We start from the raw sequence: 23,374 nt of genomic DNA on the forward strand, positions 1-23,374 counted from the left end.
TCTCCTCGTGCACCTAGCCTGGCACAGGAAGCAACCCATTACACTTGGGTCTGTCCCGTGATCTCCTCCTCGTGCACCTAGCCTGGCACAGGAAGCAACCCATTACACTTGGGTCTGTCCCGTGATCTCCTCGTGCACCTAGCCTGGCACAGGAAGCAACCCATGACACCTGGGTCTGTCTCGTGATCTCCTCGTGCACCTAGCCTGGCACAGGAAGCAACCCATGACACCTGGGTCTGTCCCGTGATCTCCTCCTCGTGCACCTAGCCTGGCACAGGAAGCAACCCATGACACCTGGGTCTGTCCCGTGATCTCCTCCTCGTGCACCTAGCCTGGCACAGGAAGCAACCCATTACACTTGGGTCTGTCCCGTGATCTCCTCGTGCACCTAGCCTGGCACAGGAAGCAACCCATGACACCTGGGTCTGTCTCGTGATCTCCTCGTGCACCTAGCCTGGCACAGGAAGCAACCCATGACACCTGGGTCTGTCCCGTGATCTCCTCCTCGTGCACCTAGCCTGGCACAGCAGTCAACCCATGACACCTGGGTCTGTCCCGTGATCTCCTCCTCGTGCACCTAGCCTGGCACAGCAGTCAACCCATGACACCTGGGTCTGTCCCGTGACCTCCCGCCAGCAGCGAGCCTTCGAACCCACCACGTGGCCACGAAGCGCCCCGAGCCTGGCACGCGAGCCCCGCGGAGACCTCATCTGCGCGCCGCTTGTTTACGTGACAACCCTTACTAGTTGTGTCGGGTGGTGGCGGGTTTTCACGACACATTAACATATTTACGCGATCTAACGCTAAAAAAAACCCCCTCTCCATTACGGTTCTCAATAAACGTCGCCATTATTCAAATGAGGGGGTGCGGCGTCGCCTCATGAATAGTCACGAGGGGCGTGTGCCGGTGTCACGAGGGGCGTGTCCCGGTGTCACGAGACCGCCGCCTCCGTGCCAGGGGCGGGCGCAGTCAGCTGACTCGCGACGACTCCCGCAGCGCCTCCGTCGATGTCGCCTCCCGCTGTTACCGCTGCCGCCGTGATCATGGCCCCGTCAGCCGCGCCGCTTCGCCGCCGCCGCCGCCGCCTCCTCCTCACCGCCGCCCTCGCGGCTCTCGTCCTTCTCGTGCAGGGTGAGAAGCGGTCGGAGTCGAGGTTCGCGTTCTCAGGGCCACACGACGAGAAGCGAGTGGGGACAGGGAGGCAAAGGCCTAGTCCGCTTCGGACCCAGGGCCTCGCTCTTGCTTTGGCAGCCCCGCCGACCGGAAGTGAGGGAAGGCCGGGAAGTGGGGGCTTGTCCTGGCCGGCCTCGGGAGATATTGACGTGGGAATTGGTTTTGTTGTGTTTAAGGAGAAATGTTAATCGAACCGAGTGTCAACGATTTCATTTGTAATGGAATTGTGACGTGTTTTCGTGTGTGTATATAGTTGGGTTGGTTCCTTATGAAGATTGGTTGGATCGTGGGTAGTGGTTGTGTGGGTTGTAATTATTCTGATGAAGGTGTTAACGGTGGTGGTGGTGATTGTGATAGTATTCTGCATCACCACAGCTACCACCATCGTTACCACAGTGCCAAAACCATTACCTACATCTCTACTATCATAATCACCATTATCACCATATGCATCATTACCACCTTCGACTATATCGAACATCATAATTACCATAATTAGTATTACCACGACCACCGTCATCTCCGCTATCAAAATAATAACTATAACCTTCACATCAATCGAAATGTTAACGACCACTACTACCATTCCCACCATCCTCACCACTACCACCAACCACCATCAGCACAAGTGCCACAATTAATAATTTCTAGGCTTACTGTTGAAGTTGCATGTCGCATTGCAACAGCAAAGTTCGGTTTTGAATTCAAGCTTTAGCTTGGCGATGGTGAGGTAACTGTAACTCTTCACGTTTTATTTATTTTACCAGGTAAGGCCCACTGAGCTATTACAACTTTTTTTTCACAAGCGACCTGGCCATCACAAATGGTAGCTCAACGAAGTGGCTTATCACGTGGGAATTTAGAGCAGTCACATACTCTATGATGTGGATTCTAATTGTGGAGGGAAAAACCGGAGGACCTGGATAAAAATCCACGCGACTACGGGGAGAGAGACACGCAAACTCCAAATATGCAGCAGGGGTCGGGATCGAACTCACGGCCTCCTATACCAGCCGAGGTAGTTAACATCTCCTAGCCACCGTGATGATGATGAGAGAGACACGCAAACTCCAAATATGCAGCAGGTGTCGGGGTCGGGATCGAACTCAAGACCTCCTGTATACCAGGCGAGATAGTTAACATCTCCTAGCCACCGTGATGATGATGAGAGAGACACGAAAACACCAAATATGCAGCAGGCGTCGGGTCGGGATCGAACTCAAGCCCTCCTGTATACCAGGCGAGATAGTTAACATCTCCTAGCCACCGTGATGATGATGAGAGAGACACGCAAACTCCAAATATGCAGCAGGCGTCGGGGTCGGGATCGAACTCAAGACCTCCTGTATACCAGGCGAGATAGTTAACATCTCCTAGCCACCGTGGCGCCCCCAGGTTGCGAGCGAGTTAGCGGGGATCATTGCTTGCGTCTCCATTCTGGTTCGCACCGGATAATTTCTGTGCAAATTGGGGAGAAAAAACAAGAAACGAATTACATCACGAACAACCATTAAAACGGGCACTGCATCGCGTGCTTTTAGATGCGCTTCTGCGGCCGTCTGGAACGCTCGTCCGATATTACGAAGCCACTGGAGCTGTGCACTTTTAAATCATCTTGATGGAAAAGTAACTTCTTTTAGAACTACATTTTGTGTTAGTTTATTGTCCTTTTGGATGGTGAGGCGAGTAATGGAGGGCACGCTGCCCTTTGTTGGTGCATGAGGGGACGCAAGGACTAAGTCTGGTGAGGTCCGGTTCCCTCTGAATGTGGCCTGTGTTTGTGGCCTGGAGTTGGGATAAAACCGGACCAGAGCTGAGTGTGGATGCTGATATCATCAACACCAAACACATTGCAAATGCTGGTCCTTGTTTACAGTGCAACCCTCAATACACACGTACATGCTGCACACACGTGAACATACGCTCTTGCATATACACACAAAAACAAAGCTCCCCCGTATAGCCTTAACAGACTGTTGGGGTAAGTGCTGCTAGCGAGCACCTATGAAGGCCGGAACAGTAGAAGGAGTGGATGGCCAGCACCACGCCCGAGCGCCTTTGTCTCCCTAGTGGCAATTTTTACACAACGTACCAGGTACTCATTTGAGGCCGAGTCGACCGAGGGGAGGCCCAGGACCGGTTCAGATAATCGTCACTGGTGTTGGCTGTGAGCGGGAATCGAACTCGGGTCGCCGCTCCCCATATACGTATACACACACAAATATTCCTGTGTAGCCTTTTTTTGTTTTTGGGCAAGCGTTTTTCACGAGCCCATACAGTCATACCCATAATTGCATTTGTACACATGTACACCCATGGAGATGTACAGCCCCCTATGTCAATCCACTGCTGGATGGGGCTTTCCAACTCCATGTAGGAGTTGTGTTTCTTTTTACCATACCATATTTCGCCATACGAGTAAGTGCGGGTTGGTGAAGGCATGGGGCATAGAAGTGGGCACATAAAAGCAAAGTGCTGCACTGCCCTGTGTGGACAACCATACGGTGACCTGGGTTCGATTCCCAGCCACGGCTAACGTCGGTGGCGAGTGATACCAGATTCAGTCTTGGCCTCATCCTTCACTAATCTGATCTGTGTCGTGAAGTATGGTCAAACAACACAGAAATAGGGAGGCCTTCATCCACCAGTAGATTAACAAAGGGCTCTACTGTACATAACCGTACATTAATACTCCATTATAAAATGTTAACATATAATCACTGACGTTTTGGACTGACCCATTTTCAGGGTACGGAGATTGTGGCTTATTTGTAGCTGGAGGTTGCACTTTTGACTGAATTTTGCCAAATTACATGTAAAACCAAGTTTGATGTGACGGGGTCTTTTGTGTGTGTGTGTGCAGTCAAAGATAGCCAGGTTGAGACCACCAACTCCCCTGCACTTGAGAACCTAGTTTAAGCGTAACTAAAGTCTACAAGTCTCTATTTGAATCTATTGGGTCTCTGTGTAAGCCATCGGTGACTAGGCTGAGAGGCCATTAACTCTCATCACATTTGAGTACTCGGTTTATTCCTTGGCAGGGCGGCTGAATCTTGGATTTGAACCAAAGATCTTAGCAGTGCCGGCTCTGTGTTTCTGACCTCGAGGGGCACGCGGACGGACACGGGATGCGATTTTGACAAAATGTGTTGACTGGAGGTATTTTCCCCACGGAGATAGAGCGATGATAATGGGTCTCTGCTCGTGGAGCTAGAGACGGATTGTTGAGTTGTGCGACCGAGAGAGGTGGCGACAGCTTGGGGGGAGGGTTGGGGGGTGGAGCCCTTCATTCTGCAGGAGATAAATCATGGCCAATGATGATTATGATTGTATTTCATAATTGAGAACTGTACAAGACTAAGCTACACCAGTAAATATCAAATAAAAACACGTTTGCGAATGGAGCGTGACCCATCTTACTCATGAGCCAAAGTTTTTCCTCCCAAGTTCTCCACCTGAACTTCAGCCACATCACGTGGGCCAAGGGTGGCCTGGCTTCCTTTGTGTGCCGCACGTTAGAAAAGCAGTGGGGGCTGGTTGTTATTGGGCTGGTGGTGCCGTGGACGAGCAGAAAAAATCTCGTCTTCAGGATGAAGCTTGCCACGTGCCGACAGCCGTGGGTGCAGCACCGCTTGAACACTTCGCGTTTGGTTTGATCAGGCGCGGCGGCGGAGGCGCCGCCGCCGTCGGACGGCCTGCTGGTGCTGCGGGCGCCCGCGTACGTGTCGCTCGCCAAGGAGGAGGCGTCGCTGCCTGGGGACCGCGTCGGAGACCTCGTCTCACTGGCCATGGGCTTCTCCGTGGAGCAGGTGGGGCCCGCTATTGGGGGGAGCCTTATAGGTGTGGTGATGGTGGGTGGTGATGGTGGGTGGTGATGGTGGGTGGTGATTGTGGTGGTGATCGTGGTGGCGATTGTGTTGGTGATCATGGTGGTTTCTGTGGTGGTGATTGTGGTGGTGATCGTGGTGGTTTGGGTGGTGGTGTTTGATGCCATCTATGGTGGTGATTGTTTATGGTGGTGATGGTGATAGTTTCCATGGTGGTGATATTCGTGATGGTGAGTGAATAATGATTTTGATTGACTGATTGTGGTGTTTGTGGTGGCATCTGATGATGGTCGTGATTGTGTGGATGATGGTGGCAGTAATTATGGCAACAGGATTGTGGTGGTAATGGTCATGGTGGTCTTGATGGTGGTTGTGTGTTAATGTCGATAGTGGTGACGGTGTAGTGATGATAATACTGATGATGTTGACGACGATATGTTGATAATGTGATGCAGGAGCTCCCGTGGGGCGGCCTCGCAGCAGGCGATGTGTTTCTCCGTCCCCGCGCCTTCCTGCTCCTCTCCCTGCTGGGGGCAGACGAGCGACTCCTGCCCAAGGCCATCGCCTCTTACCGCGTCGCTCATGTACGCGCACATACGCGCACATACGCGCACATACGCGCACATACGCGCACATACGCGCACATACGCGCACATACGCGCACATACGCGCACATACGCGCACATACGCGCACGAATACACTTACACGCGTATACACGCTTGCTTATATGCATACACAGGCATACACAGACGCAGTCGTGTACACACACGTGCATGCACATCAAAACATTAATGCTGCCCATGCCGTTGTTACCGCTGCTAATGTTGCCGCTGTGTACGTGTGTGTTGTTTGTACGTGTGTGGAGCAGACGGTGCCGGTTGACTTGTCGTGGGTGAGCAGTTCGCTGGAGTCGTCCTTCGGGGATGACTCGCTGATGCTGGAGTACTCGCCCATGCATCAGGTGAGCCCTCAAATTGGTGCCCAGTTTATCTTACTCTCATCGGGTAGAATTTATTGATTTGAGTGTGTGGGTAATGCAGTGGGCATAGCACACTGCGCTACGAACCCGGCAACCAGAGTTCGATTCTTGCTTCCAACCAGTAATCGCGGCAAATATTTGAACCTTTCCCGGACTTCTCCGATGTCGACTCTCCTTTAAATGAGTACCTGGTGTGGTGGTGTGAGCACTGGGGAGGGACGAAGGGGGCCGGGCGTGATGTTGGCCACCCCACCCGGCCACCCCACCCAGCCACTCCCCTCGTGTGCCGCGCCGGCCTTCATAGGTGCTCGCTTAACAGCACTTGCCCCAACAGTCAGGTGAAGGCTGTATGGGGGACCTTTGTCTCGTGTGTCTGTGTGCAGTTCATGTACGGCTTTGGGAAGGCATTTTCTCAAATCGCGCAGTGGGAAAATCTGAGACCTCGCAACCTCAACACGGCCATCGCTCCTGGGTCGTCCCTTAACGTCACCGTGCAGGTTCGCTTGTGTGTGTGTGTGCACGCGCGTGTCAGTACATGTGTGTGTGTGTGCACGTGCGTGTCGGTACGTGTGTGTGTGTGTGTGCACGTGCGTGTCGGTACGTGTGTGTGTGTGTGCGTGTCGGTACGTGTGTGTGTGTGTGCACGTGCGTGTCGGTACGTGTGTGTGTGTGTGTGTGTGCGTGTCGGTACGTGTGTGTGTGTGTGTGCACGTGCGTGTCGGTACGTGTGTGTGCGTGTCGGTACGTGTACGTGTGTGTGTGCACGTGCGTGTCGGTACGTGTGTGTGTGTGTGCACGCGCGTGTCGGTACGTGTGTGTGTGTGTGTGCGCGTGTCCTACGGAGCTGGCCCGGGTTAGATTCCCACTCACGGCCAACACCAGCGACGACTATCTGAACCGGTCCTGGGCCTCCCGTAGGTCGACTCCACCTCAAATGAGTACCTGGTGTGGTGTGTAAACATCGCCACTAGGGGGACGAAGGTGGCTGGGTGTGGTGTTGGCCACCCACCCCCTCGTGTGCCGTGCCGGTTTTCATAGGTGCTCGCTAACAATACGTGCTCCTGCAGTCTGTTAAGACTATACGGGGGGTCTTTGTCTTTGCATCTAAGTATATGTATGTGTGCCTGTGGCCTCAAAGTGCACTTAGCCTGGCACAGCGCGGTCGTGACGTCATCGCCACTTTGTGGCGAATGGCGGTTGTTGTGGGTGTCAATGTATGTGCGTGGGGGGGGGGGGGTAGCGGTAGTGTAGCGGTTAGCGCCCTGCACTACAAACCTGGCGACCCGATTTTGATTCCCGCTCACTGCCACCAACACCAGTGACGGATTACTTGGACCAGTCCTGGGCCTCCCCAAGGTCGACTCGGTCTCAAATGAGAAGCTGGTGCGATGTGTAAACAGCACCGGGGAGACCACACTGCCTCCTAATACACTGCACCTGCTGTAATGGGTGGCTGCCGAACAGCACTTGCCACAATAGCGAGTACGGCTCTGGGGATCTTTGTGTGTGTGTGCGCGTCTGTGGGGGTGTGCGCGTGTGTATTTGTCTTTGCGTGCGCCTTGTCCGTGTTTCTGCGTGGATGCTGCCGGTTCCTGCCGGAGTCGTGGTTCCTCTATTGTCACCTCATTCACCTGCATGGGATTCTAATAGGGCGAGCGCGCCACCCCGTGGCGATTTATGGAAACGCCCAATATAATCCCTTTCATTTGTATGGAAAGGCAGGTTTCACGCACGTGTTTGTGTGTGGGCGGGGGGGCGACACTGGCCAACGCACTTGTCCGAGTGTTCGTGTGTCTGTGTGCGTGGGGTGCGCAGGAGGATGCGGAGTTCCTGCTGGAGCTGCGCTTGCTGCACGAGTTTGCGAAGGCCGTACGTCACTACCCTCTCACCACCTCTGCCCAACTCTCACCTCCTTCTCTGCCCACTCCCTCACCTCTCCTCCCACTCTCTCACCTCTCCTCCCACGCTCTCACCTCTCCTCCCATTCTCTCACCTCTCACCTCTCCTCCCATGCTCTCACCTCTCCTCCCACTCTCTCACCTCTCCTCCCACTCCTCTCACCACCTTCTCTGCCCACTCTCTCACCTCTCCTCCCACTCTCTCACCTCTCCTCCCTCTCACCACCTTCTCTGCCCACTCTCTCACCTCTCCTCCCACTCTCTCACCTCTCCTCTTACCTCTCCTACTCATCACCTCTCCTCTTCCACCTCCCACTCACCTCTCAGCTAGCATCGTCATCATCTTACTCAATGAATAACTCAAAGATGTTCTCACAATCCTAGCTTTAATTTGCTCATTCAAAATTTATGCCATCCTAGTGATCAAATGTTTACAGAAAGATGTTTACATCATCATCAAGCTTTCATTTATTGCAAAATGCGTTCATCATTGCCATCGCCATTGTTATAAAACTGCCATTGATTTTAAAGACGATTGTCCATCATTTTAATTGTAACTTAATCACCAATGGCCGTACAAGGGTGAGGAATCGACCATAACCTGTAATATCAACAATGAGTCTGTAGGTCTAGGGGTCTCAATGCGAGTCTTTGGTGACCAGGCTGAGACCGTCAACTCTGCGCTTGAGAACCTATTTTCAGCACAACTGGGGTCTATGTGAATCAATGGCTATCTATACAAGTCTGTGGGGTCTGTATGAGAATAAGAGACTACGTGAGACTGTGGATCTGTGAGTCTATGCACCGATCTTTGGTGACCGGGCTGAAGCCATCAGCTGTCTTGTGTGCTTGAGAACCCTGGTTCAACCGCTGTGGTTGTGCGTACGAAACCCGGTGCTGGCTCTGCGTCTTTGACCGCTGACCTCTGAGGCACCCGGCTGCCTCAAACCAAGCCATCGGTAGGTTCGAGAGGTCAAATGTCAGAGGGCGCTGGAGCCGGCAGCGCTGAGATCCTGGGTTTGAATCCGGGTTTCCGGCAACACAGCCTCGGCGGATGAAACCGGATTCTCAAGTGCAGCGACGTCCATGATGGTCACAAACAAAAACAACAAAATAGAAATGCGTCGTTTGATAATCTTGATTCTGCACTCATTTGAGTGCAGCTCTTGAGAATTGATACATTGAGTTGACTGCCCGTGCGACGAACGTTCTCTCCGCACTAGGCCGGGTGGGAAAGTGCTACCCCAGTAATTTTGTAGCTGTTTTGGAGGAGTAGTTCTGTGATATCCGCTTCCGCGGGCCGCTCTCCAACGCAGCGGTCTGCGCTGCTCCGTGAGTGATCAGCGACTCTCATCACCTGATGCCTTGTTCGCCGGGCACACAGAAAAAGGGGGGGTTGAGATGGGTGAGCGTTCGGTGTCCCCCCCTACCAACCCGTGTGTGAGTAGGTAGCCTCTGCGAGCCCAGCCTCCCCGGCCGTAGTTGCCGTGGAGTTGGGGGGGCTGCTGGGAGTGGTGCGTCGTCATGGCGATGGGTCCGCTCAGGCGGAGGAGGCGAGGAGCATGCTGGGACACGCCGTTGCCCAGGTAACCTCTCTCCTTTGCCCCCGCCCCCCCCCACCCGCTCCTCCTCTATCCGCAGGTCGACACATTTTTGTTTCGATTCGATGTTGGTATTGATTCCCCGTGTCGTTTGTATTGTTTTTCGTCGATTCGTTCATCTCGCTGGTACAGAATCGTCCGCACCACTCGCCCCACTGTGCCTGCTGCGTGTACATTGTGCTGCATCGCCCCGGGGTGGCAAGGCGCCCGTAAAGGTGACCTCGGTAACCAACTCCACGGTAACGGCAGCCCTCCTGTGGTCACGGTCACCGCTGCGACGCTGTCCCGCTTGCTGTGCCGTAGTTTGCGGAGGACGTGGCCGGCGTGTGGGGAGGGGAGGTGGTGGTGGCGGCGCTTACGGTGGCCACCGCTCCGGAGCCGTCCCTGCGCAAGGGGCGCTCCGCGCTGCAGCTGCGGGAGACGCAGAGCAAGGTGGGGGACGGCGTGGCACCGCCACAGGGCACCGCCACAGGGCACCACCACGCGTCACCACCATCGGGCGACACCACGCGGCACTTCCACACAGCACCACCACCACACGGCGAGCAGCCGGGAGACGGGGCCTGCCGGGCGTGGTGCTGGCCACCCACCCCCTTTGTTGCAACGTGTCGGCCTTCATCGGCGTACTCGCGCCAACAACAGTTTGTGTGAAGGCTACAGTGGTGAGGGGGGGGGAACCCCCTTTGTCTGTGTGCATCAGATGGACATGCAGAACCCCTACAACCTGGCGTACCGCTACAACTACAACTACGCCGTGGTCTTCAACATCGTGCTGTGGCTCATGCTGGCCATGGCTCTCGCCATCATCGCCGTCTCCTACGGGATGTGGAACATGGACCCGGGCCGCGACAGCCTCATCTACCGCATGACCAACCAAAGGCTCAAGGCCGATTAGACTCCCTCACCCTCCCACCCCCTGCTCCACCCAGGTGTCTAGTGATGCCCCCCGTTCATTAGCAACACACCCTCCCTTCTCGTATTACCTCTGTCCCCCATCCATTCATTCCGCTCCCATCTAGTATTGTCGCACACCTCTCACTGGTGCCACGTCCCCTGTGGCTCTGCACCCTCTTGTTCCACCCCCCCCTGGGTACTGCCCCCTCCACACCTCTGCTACCACCTTGCTCAGCGCCCCCCCTCACTGGTGCTGCCCCCCTTCCTCTCCATTGGCTGACGATATTACCAACCGACCGTCCGTTCATCGGATGGGCAATCGCCGTGCATTCCGGCAACCGTAATCTTTTTTTCCCGCGCTCTGATGTAAATTTTTATTTTTTTAATTTGTTTTTGCGCGGCGTCACTTCCTCTAATAGCCAATCATTGTGATGTCATATCCTGTGTCGTCGACACCCCCTCCCACCCGCCCCCTACCTCCCCCACCACCCACACCGAGAGACTTTGTGTTTTGCGAGATTTGCCGAGCGTCAGCCCCTTTGCCCCCCCTCGATCCCTACTCTGGGTTTGTTGTTGTTGTGATTCGTGATCCGCACACAACGTCATTTCGGTGTTTGTGTCGCCGGCCTTGTGTGGTTCCCGTCCTCTCTCTGATCTTCAGAAACACTCCGTGCTTGCCGTGGGTAGTTGTGTGTTTGCTGTAGATGCAAGTGGTGGCTGCGGCTTGTGCATTCACTCGGCTTCACCCCACCCACTCGCCTCCCCCAGGTGAATCGTCACCCACTTGCGGGGGTCACAATTTGATTATCGTTGTTTCGTTTTTTACCGTCTCGGTTCTCTCTCGTTTCTAGTTTTGTTCCGTCTCGTTATTCGCCCTCCTCTTCTCCGTTAGCATAAACGTAACAATTTAATTTGCATTTCGAGAAGGCCTCAATTGCCATAGGCGAGGATGCCACCACCACTCCTCGCTGCCGACGCGTTCCGCCGTCAGCCAGATCCCGCAGCTGCCGCACGCTCAACGCGCGGCGACCTCCGCCATCTAGACATCTGTGGAAAAAAGAGCTTCATAGCTCATCAGATTACTCCGGTATAAATAAATATTCTGATCTGCTCAGTCGCTGGGCCCGTGGAGACGATCGCTCCCACGCCCGTCTTGGCAATCGGCCTTCTCCACCTGCACCCTGCACACGCGTCCCACCCAGCTAAACGAAAATACATCAATCTCGTGATGAGTTTAATAAAGCGGCGTTCATGCAAACTGCGTGCTCACAATCGCCGGGTCGGGACTGCAGGCAAGCTGGAAGGCTGCCAGGTGGCGTGAGCCGGCGCCACCGACAAACATCTGCTCTGCGGTTCTATACGTGTTAAGATGTTTTCAGCCAGTTAGCGAGTGTACAACGACGCTCCCCACCTGTCACTCCGGCGTCGCTCATCCCATCTTGCCACAACATTCCCAGCGTCCGTCTCGAACACGCGCCGGCCCTTAATGCCCCATCGGCTTCTCTTGGGGCTGCGGAGGCATAAATCGTAACGGGGTTCTCGCACGCGCGACCACTCGGATTACCGATCATTCGGCCTGCGATTCGTTTTGCTTCCACGGTCAGGGAAATTGTGAAATTGAAAGGAGGAGCCTTGGAGGTGGCCGACTGGATAGATTGAGCACTTGTAACACGTGCGGTATTGTCATGTGCTGAAGGGCTTCCGAATTGTGCACAGCTCTGCATTGGCCGTGGGGAGAATGGAGCATTGGGCCTAAACTGGAATATGGCTGACTTTGGTATAATATATTATTTTTGCTTTATAATTCACATTTTAACAGGTTTTTTTGTTAAATTAATATATTTAAAAATCGTATAAATGTCGCCTGTTTTATGTAAATGATATGCTAATGAACCATTTCATGCGAAACGGGTGCGAACAAAACTACAACATGGGAGCTAAAAAATAATCCCAGAAACCGTGCAAACGAGACTAAGCAAATCGCACCCCTGGATCGTCACGATCGTCGTGGTGTAATGCCCGGAGTGCGCAGTCCTCTCCCCCCCCCCTCGTCTCGGATGCTACTGATGATGTGTTATTCACGTACACACTGAGCAAAATCATAATTATAATAAAGTGTTTAACCCTCGCGGGTCCGAGTGCAGTGTGTGGCACTGCTTCTGTGTGAGTGGTGAGCGTGCTGCGATACGAACCTGGCGACCCGAGTTTGATTTATGCTTACGGCCCCCAAGACCAAATACGATTAGCGCAACCGGTCTTGCGCCTCTCCCTAGATCGGCTCGGCCTCAAATGAGCACGTGGTGCAGTGTGCAAGCATCGCCACTAAGGAAATAACGGCGCTCTGGCGTGGTGCTGGCCACCCACCCCCTCGTGTGCCGTGCAGGCCTTCATGGGTGCTCGCTAACAGCACTTGCCGCAAAAGTATGTTTAAGCTATACGGGGGATCTTTGTCATGAATGGCTCTGACTCCCAGCCACGCAACGTTACCCAGGCTGGCCATCACCACCACGAACGGCCCTGGCCGTCTGCAGAGGGTCAGTGGTCCCAAAATTCTAAAAGAACAACCCAAAGCTCTGGCCTCTTCATTTGCATCGAATGCCTTGACCCGGGCCAATCAAGCATTGATGTAGATCCTGTTGAAATGGTATGTTCTTTAACGCGTGTTTTAATAACGCCAATTGGATATAACGCGATTTATGTGTTTGGGAACGCATTTTTTTAGAAAACGGGTGCGATTTGGATAAAACGCGATCGAGTGAACGGAACTACGTCGCAGCGCGAGTAGGAATAAGCGCTCGTACGGCTGCCTTGGCACAGCAGCATCACACAAGGCAATGGGATGCTGCTGGATGCTTCTAGATGCTACCCACGTGCCTCCGTCTTTGCTCAGCCTGCGTGCGCGCCTCACGCGTTTTCGCGGACTGTGCTTTACCCCCTATATTATACATTATTTATCATAACGCGATATTTCCATAACGCGGTGTTCTTCAGGAACGCAACTACCGCGTTCTATGAGAACAGACTGTACCGTACATTTGCTGACGGGACAGAGTACCAGGTCTTTGCAGAACCACCCTTGCCTGAAACCATAGCGGATCTGCGAACTGGTTCGGATACAACAAGGAGGCTGATTGATGCCTCGGTGTGGTTCAGGAATTACTTCCTATTGATCAATAACCTTGCTAAATGTTTGACTTGCTAATTGCTGCTCGCTCTGTAGAATGGGTTGGAGAGTCTGCTGCTGAACTCTGGAGCTTGCCGTGAAGGAGACGGGCCCTATCAAGACGCCTACGTGGGTATTTTATTTCGTTGAACTCTCCACGAGCAATTGTGAAGAGAGAGTGGAGGACTTCCCATGTGCTTCAGTTTGGAAGCAGAGGTCTCATTCCGAATCATTCGGGCGGAATTGTATTTCCACCAGCTGCATAACGCTGTGTGGAAGCTACCTGGCATGTCGCTCCACACGAAGCTTCGGGTCTTCTCGGCCACAGTCATGCCCTCCCTTCTCTTCGCTTGCAAAACCTGGACCCCTCTTAGAGAACATTGGCGCCGGTTTGAAATATTCTGAGTGGCATGCCTACGATCCATCTTGGTGTGAGGAACTTACAGATTCTTGAAAGATCTGGACACAGTCCTATTAGTGAGGCTTCGTCATGTAGCCCGCGTGCCCAGCCACCGCGTGCCCAAGCATCTCCTGTTTGACCAGACAGAGGGGGCTAAATGGGCGGGGCACGGACTACAGAAGAAATGGACTCTGTGTCTTTGTGTATCTCTCTGCTTGTGTGTCTATGTGTCTCCGTGTCTGTGTTTTGTCTCTCTCTCAAATTTAGCAATCTTTGGAAGAACGTAATCAACCAGGTAGGGTGTTGACTGTTGTGTTAGCCGACTCTGTGTTGTATTGCATTGTATTTCTAAGTTTACTAGGTTTAAATTTAGATTTAAAGCTTTCGTGACTGCAGGGATTCATATTCTTGGTTCTATCGGTAAAGTCACGTAGAAGGGAAACAATAAAATAATAAAAATATAAAACAATACAATTCTCACGACGTTTCGACTGCAACACAAGCAATCATCATCAGGTGTGAAAACCAAGGTAAGAAAAATTGAAAAAAGTGGCGTTTTTTTCTTAACGTTAGCACCACGAAGAGAGCGATTTGTTTTCTCATTCATTCTTACCTGATGACGGTTAACTTGTTTTGCAATCGAAACGTCGCATTCTATTATTTAATTTATTTTCTTTCTACGTGACTTTACCGAAAGAGCCAAAGAGTAAACGGACTGATGTGCGTGTGAGTCGGTGAGTGAGTGACACAGGCTGGAGAGGTTTATGTGGTACGATATAACGTGGAGCTGAGTGGACTTGCCGAAGACTGGTACTAGCGGTGTCAAGATCAGCTTCCATGGAGGAGCCTCGTGAAGGATGCCACTTGGCAAGTGGAGGTAGTCGCCCTCCAACGGATGAACGACGCTCACAACAACGAGCGGAGCACCGGACGGCTAAAACGCAGCAAATTGACACAGTAGGGGGCACAGTTGGTGCATTTGCCAGTCATCTCAGTCAGTCAACCCATTGAACCTGGGTCTGTTCCGTGACCTGCCAGCAGCGAGCCTTCAACACTTCACGTGGCCTCCAGGTGCACCTAGCTTGGCACAAGCGCCGTTGTGACGTCGTCGCCATTGAGTGGCGAACGACAGCTGTTGTTGTTAATGGCTGTCTCATCTGTGTGTTGTGGCTGTGTGGTCTGAGTGAAGGATGTGTGGTCGATGTGTGTGTGTGTCTTTGTGTATGTATGATGTATGTCTGTATGGGGAACGGTAGTGTCGTGGTTGGTGTACGAGCCGTTACACTACCGGCGTCCCGAGTTCGATTTCCGCTCACGACCAGCACCAGTGACGATTATCTGAACCGGTCTTGGGCCTCAGCTGGGTCGACTCAGCCTCAAATGAGTACCTTTTGCAATGTGAAAACATCGCCACAGAGGGAGACAAAGGCGGCCGTGCCGGCCTTCAAAGGCTATACGGGATTAATATTTATCTTTGTATGCATGAGGAGCGGTAGTTTAGCGGTAAAGGCTATACAGGGCATCTGTCTTTGGAGCGATAGGTTAGCGTGCTGCGCTACGAATATCTTGAACTCAGCCTCAAATGAGTACCTGGTGGGGGTGTGTAAACATCGCCACCGGGGAGACAAAGGCGGCAGGGCGTGGTGCTGACCACCCACCCCCACATGTGCCGTGGCGGGCTGTCATAATTGGTACTCGCTAACAGCACTTGCTCCAACAGTCTGATAAGGCTACACGGGTGATCTTTGTTGTGTCTCTGTCTGCCAGGTGTCATTCTCAAGGGCGGCTGCATGAATTTCAATGAACTCCCCCCCCCACTTCTCGCCCCCCCTCCCCCCCGTGGATTTATGTGAAAATGCAAAATCAGTCCCAAAATAATCCCACGCAACCCGACACCCACGCCTGACGGATTATCATTCTGATCCCGACCTCGGAGCGTGGAATGGCTCGGCCCACACGGTCATGATAACTCTTAATTCTCACCATGTCTCCGTCTTGTCTCACCGTGTCTGTCCATGTGACCTTGTTCACGTGACTGTGTGAATGTCTGACTCTCTCGTTTTCCCTCCCTGTCTCTTCCCCTCAATGTCCCTGTCTCTCTGCCTCAGTCTCTCTCTCTCCTCCTCTGTCCTTGTCTCATCCACGTTCTTTCCTCCAGCTTCTCCCTCCACCCTCTCCTCTGCTCTCACTCTCTCCCTTCACTCTCTCTCTTCTTCCTTTCTCTCTCCACGCTCCTCCGCTCTCTCTCTCTCTTCAAGGTGATGAGTCACGTCTCAGTCACGCATCGACTCTCCTCCTGCAGTGTCTCCCTGTGTCTCTGTCTCTCTGTGTCTCCCTGTGTCTCTCTGTGCCTCCCCGCGTGTCTCTGTGCGTCTCCCAGTGTCTCTCTTTATCTCTGTCTGCCTCTGTGTGTCTCTGTCTCCATGTGTGTCTCCCCGTGTGTTTCTGTGTGTCTGTGCATCTCTCTTTGTCTCTGAATGTCTCTGCGTGTTTCCCTGTGGCTAAAGCACAGCAGGTTGGCACAGTAGGGGGCACAGGTGGTGCATCAGCCAGTCATCTCAGTCATCTCAGTCAGTCGACCCGTGGCACTTGGGTCTGCCCCGTGACCTCCTGCCAGCGGGCGTTCGACACTTCACGTGGCCTCAATGTGCACATGACCTGGCACAAGCGTCGTGGTGACGTCATCGCCACTTAGTGGCGAATGGCGGTTGTTGTTGTGTGTATGTGTCAGTGTGTATGTGTGTCTCTCCAGTAGTGATGTTTACACACCGGTGACGCTCGCTAACGGCACTTTCCCCAAAATAATGTTGAGGCTACACGGGGTTTCTTTGCCTTTGTGTATATGGTGTCCGTGTGTCTGTGTGGTTCTCTGTTTGACTGTGTTTGCATGTTTCTTTGTGTCTGGGTGTCTCTCTTCTCTCCTCCCTCCCTCCATCCCCCCATACCCAGCACCTCCCCTCCCCCACATCTCCCCACCATCCCCTCATCCCGCCGCCCCTCCTGCTGTCTGGGACACATTGAACACGAATCAATAGCGCAGCGGTCACTGGACAGGCAATTGACCTCCTATCACCATCACCACCACCACCATCACCACCACCATCACCACCATCACCACCGCCATCACCACCACCATCACCACCATCACAATCACCACCATCACCACCATCACCACCACCATCACCACCATCACAATCACCACCATCACCACCACCATCACCACCATCACCACCACCATCACCACCACCATTACCACCATCACCACCACCATCACAATCACCACCATCACCATCACCACCACCATCACCACCATCACCACCACCATCACCACCATCACAATCACCACCATCACCAAAGCTAAAGATCCTCCGTATAGCCTGAACAGACTGTTGGGGCAAGTGCTCATAGCGAACACCTTATTTAGGTCGGCTCCGCACACGAGGGGGTGGATGGCCAGCACTACGCCCGGCCGCCTTTGTTTCCCCTGGTGGCGATGTTTACACACCGCACCAGGTACTCATTTGAAACAGAATCGACTCAGTCGACCACCACGATCACGACCACCATCATCGCCAACACCACCACCATCACCACCACCATCATCACCACCATCACCACCACCACCATCACCACCACCACCATCACCACCACCATCAACACCATCACCACCACCATCACTACCACCACGGTCACGACCACCATCATCGCCAACACCACCATCACCACCACCATCGTTATCACCACCGATACCACGAAGTGACGGTGACGTCACCACGGCGTCTGTGCCAGGCCAGGTGCACGTTTTAGGCCACGTGAAGTGTCGAAGGCTCTCTGACAGGAGGTCACGGGACAGACCCAGGTGACGTGGGTTGGCTGACTGGCATGACGAGTAGATGCACTACCAGCTGTACCCCCCACTGTGCCTATTCTGGATTTTATCTGCGCGGCGCTCCGCTCGTTGTTGTGAGCGTCGCTCCTCTGCCCTTCGTTGTTGCTGGAGGGCGACTGCCTCCAACTGCCGAGAAGCATCGGCGTCCTTCACGAGCCTCCTCTACCACCATCACCACCACCATCACCACCTTCAACACCATCATCACCACCACCACCATCATCACCATCACGACCTTCAACACCATCATCACCACCACCAACACCACCTTCAACACCATCATCACCATCACCACCACCATCATCATCAACACCATCACCACCATCACCACCACCACCATCACCACCATCATCACCACCACCATCACCACCACCATCACCACCACCACCATCACCACCACCATCACCACCATCACCATCGCCACCATCACCACCACCATCACCACCACCACCATCACCACCATCACCACCACCATCACCACCATCACCATCACCACCATCACCACCACCATCACCACCACCACCATCACCACCATCACCACCATCACCACCATCATCACCACCACCATCACCACCACCACCACCATCACCACCACCATCACCACCACCACCATCACCACCACCACCATCACCACCACCATCACCACCATCACCACCACCATCATCATCACCACCACCATCACCACCATCACCACCACCACCATCACCACCACCATCATCACCACCACCATCACCATCATCACCACCATCATCACCATCATCACCAATACCATCACCACCATCACCACCATCACTACCACCATCACCACCACCATCACCACCACCATCACCACCACCATCACCACCACCATCACCACCATCACCACCACCACCACCATCATCACCATCACCACCACCATCACCACCATCACCACCACCATCACCACCATCACCACCATCACCACCACCATCATCACCACCACCATAACTCTTCCCCCTCCCCCCGTGCCCCCGTGGTTGGCGCAAGGTCATTTGTAACCGCATTGATGACGTCACCGCGCGCTGTGTCGTCACCGCGCTCTTGATCGCCGCAAGGATTCCCTTACGTCGATTACGTCACAGCCCGTAATGATTTACGGGGGGGAGAGGGGGGGTCCCTCAGGCAGCCGTGAAAATTCCACATTCCCATGACGGGAGGCTAAAATATACTAAGGAAGACCGTTATTTCGGGCCCATTGGGATTCGCGGGAGAGAAGATGACGTAATCGCACCCTGCGCTGTGACGTCATCGCGCGGGGGTTCCCTATTGCCGATGATGTCATGACTCTACATTGTAATCTTTTCGATGTGAATATTGTAGTCAACATGACCATCATGATGACGATGATGTAATTAAAACGTCGTCATAATTATGTCATCTGCATAATTTACATCATCATCTTCATCAGCTGTCCGTGAGCACAATGTAGATAAAAATGTCACCTAAAAACTCATTCCTTAAGAACAGTTTTTTGTATTTAGTTTGGTGTCCTTCCCCTGCACGTCAACAAACATAATCAATAACGCGATCAATATCATCGTCATGATCCACAGCATCAACAGAACCATAATCATCATCGTTATAACCCTTAACAAACATAATAATCCATCCATGACCGACAGCATCACCATCAGCAACACAATCATTAACATCATAACACCACCACCATCATCATCATCATCCATTCTCATCAACAAAATCATCAGCAGCAGTAACCACAGAATTATTATGAATACCTAAGCATAAACAGTAGTAACATTCACTCATCAACACCAATCATCACCAGCATCACCATCACTCAGACGTTAAAGTAGGTACCGCGGTGACGTCACACGGTTCGCTTTAATGGTCGTCCCTGGACGAGACAAACGCGGTCCGCTTTCATTTTTGTGACATTTGTAAACAATTTTTTTTGTTTAAATTTGTATTTTGTTTTACCAGGCAAAGCCCACTCAGCTACAGTATATAGCTCGTCTTCAGAAGCGGCCTGGCCCACACATGCTCGCTCAACGAAGTGGCTCGTCATCACGTGGACATACGAACCTCATGGCGATGCCCTGGGGTAGCACAGAACCCCGGGGTAACGCCATAAGTATCATATATCGCAGCCAAAGACTCTAAACGCGTGGTGACGTTGATTCAGAATGTGGAGGGGGGAAAAAACGGAGGACCCGGAGAAAAATCAACGCGGCCACGGAGAGACACCGCAAACTCCAAATCTACAGCAGCAGCAGGCGTCATCAGGGTCCAGATCGAACCCACGACCTCCTGCATACCAGGCGAGGTAGTCAACATCTCCTAGCCACCGTGATGATGATGATGAGAGACACATAAACTCCAAATCTACAGCAGCAGCAGCAGGCGTCGTCAGGCTCCAGATCGAACCCACGACCTCCTGCATACCAGGCGAGGTAGTCAACATCTCGCCACCGTGATGATGATGATGAGAGAGACACCGCAAACTCCAAATCTACAGCAGCAGCAGGCGTCGTCAGGGTCGGGATCGAACCCACGACCTCCTGCATACCAGGCGAGGTAGTCAACATCTCCTAGCCACCGTGGCGCCCGCATTCATGTTCTGCTTCACCTCTCACGAGCCTGATTAGCAGAAGCTACATAAGGAACCAAGCCTCAATTATGTAACCACAGTTTTACAAACTCTCTCCTCATTATCATTGATTGGCAGTATTCCCATAGTTATAAGTTGGGGGTGCGTCCATAAATGACGTCATGCACCTGGGGGGGGGTCAGACATTTGTGACGATGTGTGACGAGGGGGGGGGGTTTAGTAATGTGACGTCACATCAAAATGCGCAACTTTAAATAAATATAGACAACACGTTCTACTTAATTAAATAGACTTTTTAATAAATGTTTTCTCCTACAACATCAGAGTGCAGCGCCACTTAAATACGCACTACAATGACAATAGTTTAAAGCGATTTGAAGCATGTTTTTGTTTGGGGGGGGGGGCAGAGCTTTGTGACGTCATATTTGAGGGGGGGTCTGACTTTTCGTGACGCCGTGTGACGAAGGGGGTGGGGGTCAAAAATCGTCCAAAATCACGTGACGTCATTTATGGACGGCCCCCTTACTTTCCCGGTGCGTCTTATAATCCGAAAAATCCAGCAACGTCCCCTCCCCCTTCCCCTCCCGGCACGGTGTCCCCTTAGTGGGCGGGGCTAACGAAGGATCCATGGGGTGAGGGGCGGGGCCGTGGGGGAGGGGCGGGGGGACCCTTCACGCACGTGGGACCTTATCTCCGTGTATCCCTCCGCGCAAGGACACTGGCGGTGTCGAAAATAAATAAATAAACCCCCCGCCACGCTAATGGGATTCTGAGCACACGTGTGTGCATGTGCGTACACATGCGAGACAAAGATCACCCGTGTAGCCTCAACAGGCCCTTTGGGGGCAAGTGCTGTTAGCGAGCACGTTACTATGGTTGCCATGACGCACGAGTGGTGATTTCCAGCACCAGGCCCGGCCGTCTTTGTCTCTCCCCCAGTTTGACCGGGAGTCTGTTTGTTTGGTCTCTCGGCTCACAGGAGAAGGGCCGAGGGTCAGCCTCAATGTACCCGCGTCGCGTGAAATCCGTCTCGTGCTCAACGCGTCCAATAAATCGACCCCCATCATCATCACGATCATCATCGGTCAATCAGTGCCCTCGCCTTCCGTGGGGGTGTGAGAAGGCGGACAAGGCCACGTTCATCGCGCGGACGGACGATTCCCTCGGGCTCACGGGGGAAAGTGATTTGAGCGAGCGCCTATGAAGGCGCCAATGAAGACGATCACCGACTCGCCCCTGAATGCACCCAGGGCCACGCCAGATCTCGGAAGCTAAGCGGAGGCTGAGCCTGGATAGTTCAGAGTCGGAATATTTATACTCGAGGAGGAATCCGATGAGCTGTTGGTGATGCTCGTTTTTTCACAGATGTCCGGTATGGGCGGGATGGAACGTTACAACAACAACAAACGATTCAACAAAACACACGGCAGGAGTGCAACGTATAGGAAACAAATCACTTGAAAATATACGAATATATATTTTTTAATTATACAAATAAATACATTACCAGGTTAAAGCGCGCTGAGTTGCTGGGATGTGTGCCTGCGTGTTGGCTCTGGCACGGCCACTGTGCACCTCAAGACAGGGAGGAGAAGAGCACCACCCCCCCACACCCCCTGAGAGAGAGACACACACAGCTGTGCTGGGGGTACCAGAGTGCGTTGCAGCATAGTCCATTGTTGTACTGTACCACTATGCTCCAGAAACTCGCACCGACCAGCGAATGGTGAAGTATGGCCAACCCCCCCCCCACCCCACCCCCCACGGCCCTCACCATGACAACACACGGCGCGGTGTGAGACTCTCATCCAGCAGTGGATTGGCAAGCAAAAGACTGGCAAATTGTGGGTATGGATGATGAGTGGTAACAGGCTCCTTGGTGCTAGCGCGACTGCTCTGTGGGGCCACGGCCGGCCAGCGGTCTTCTTCTGACGCCCGCCACGGGGACACCGCCCGCCCTCGTCCAGCTTGAGACGGCCACAGCGAGAGCTTCTTCTGTACCAGCGCGGGGGTCTCCCACCGGATGATTATCGGGCTCGCGTAAAAGACAAGACCACTCTCTCTCTCTCGACGCCCGCCGACCTCGATGCTGCGTCGAACGGATGCACCATAAGGTCGCGCTACGTCACACACTCACACACCAAGTGTTTGGCCACGAGGGCACCGCAATTCCTCGCTGATCTCGTCAAGGGGCATACGCCATCATCACCACGCGGATTTTTAGCTGAACATCGAACGAAGACGGTCAACGCATCGCGCGTTTTTTAAGACGCGCTGCTGCGGCCGTCTGGATAGTTATCTTCCTTCCGATTGTTAGGAAGCCACTAGAGCTAAGCACTTTTAAAGCGAGATTAAAAACTGATTTATTTTATAACTTATGTTTAGTGTTTAGTCCGTTGTCCTTTCCCCGTACCTCCGATGATCACGGTTGGCTACATACGGTGCGAAATAAGTTCAACATACATACTAGTTTTTTACTTCAATTTTTATTTGACCGAGTGAGGCCCACTGAGCTGTATAGCTCTTTTTCAGAAGCGACCTATCACAAGTGATAGCTCAACGAAGTGGCTTATCACGTGGACATTTATAGCAGCCAAATAATCTAAACGCGTGACGTTGATTCTAAATGTGGAGAGGAAAATCTAGACGACCCGGAAAAAAAATCCACGCCACCACGGGGAGAGAGAGAGAGACATGTCAACTCCAAATATACAGCAGCAGGGGTCAGGGTCAGGGTCAAACCCAGGAGTTCTTGCAGACCAGGCGAGGTAGTCAACATCTCCTAGCCACCGTGATGATGATGAGAGAGAGAGACGCAAACTCCAAATATACAACGTTGTGAACGTCACGCTGAACGTCGCGGTGAACGGTGTGGTGAACGTCGTGTGAACGTCGGGTGAACGTCGCGTTGAACGTCCTGTGAACATTGCGCTGAACGTTGCGGTGAACCCGCGGCTGTGC

The 23,374-nt window shown here is 53.1% G+C and overlaps 1 protein-coding gene across 1 annotated transcript; it reads left to right on the forward strand.

Moving 5' to 3' along the window:
* Positions 1-936: 936 nt before the first annotated feature.
* ATP6AP2 (ATPase H+ transporting accessory protein 2) lies at positions 937-12,512 on the forward strand. Its single transcript, XM_032958287.2, has 9 exons — positions 937-1,132; positions 4,835-4,983; positions 5,457-5,585; positions 5,871-5,963; positions 6,365-6,478; positions 7,797-7,850; positions 9,328-9,465; positions 9,784-9,912; positions 10,181-12,512. The coding sequence occupies exons 1-9, from the start codon at positions 1,009-1,011 to the stop codon at positions 10,373-10,375; spliced, it is 1,125 nt and encodes a 374-aa protein (XP_032814178.2). The 5' UTR covers positions 937-1,008; the 3' UTR covers positions 10,376-12,512.
* Positions 12,513-23,374: the final 10,862 nt, after the last annotated feature.

Source organism: Petromyzon marinus, chromosome 21 (genome assembly GCF_048934315.1).
Source record: "Petromyzon marinus isolate PM22_M1 ecotype Great Lakes invasive population chromosome 21, UKy_Petmar_22M1.pri1.0, whole genome shotgun sequence".
In the NCBI taxonomy this organism is placed as follows: domain Eukaryota; kingdom Metazoa; phylum Chordata; class Hyperoartia; order Petromyzontiformes; family Petromyzontidae; genus Petromyzon; species Petromyzon marinus.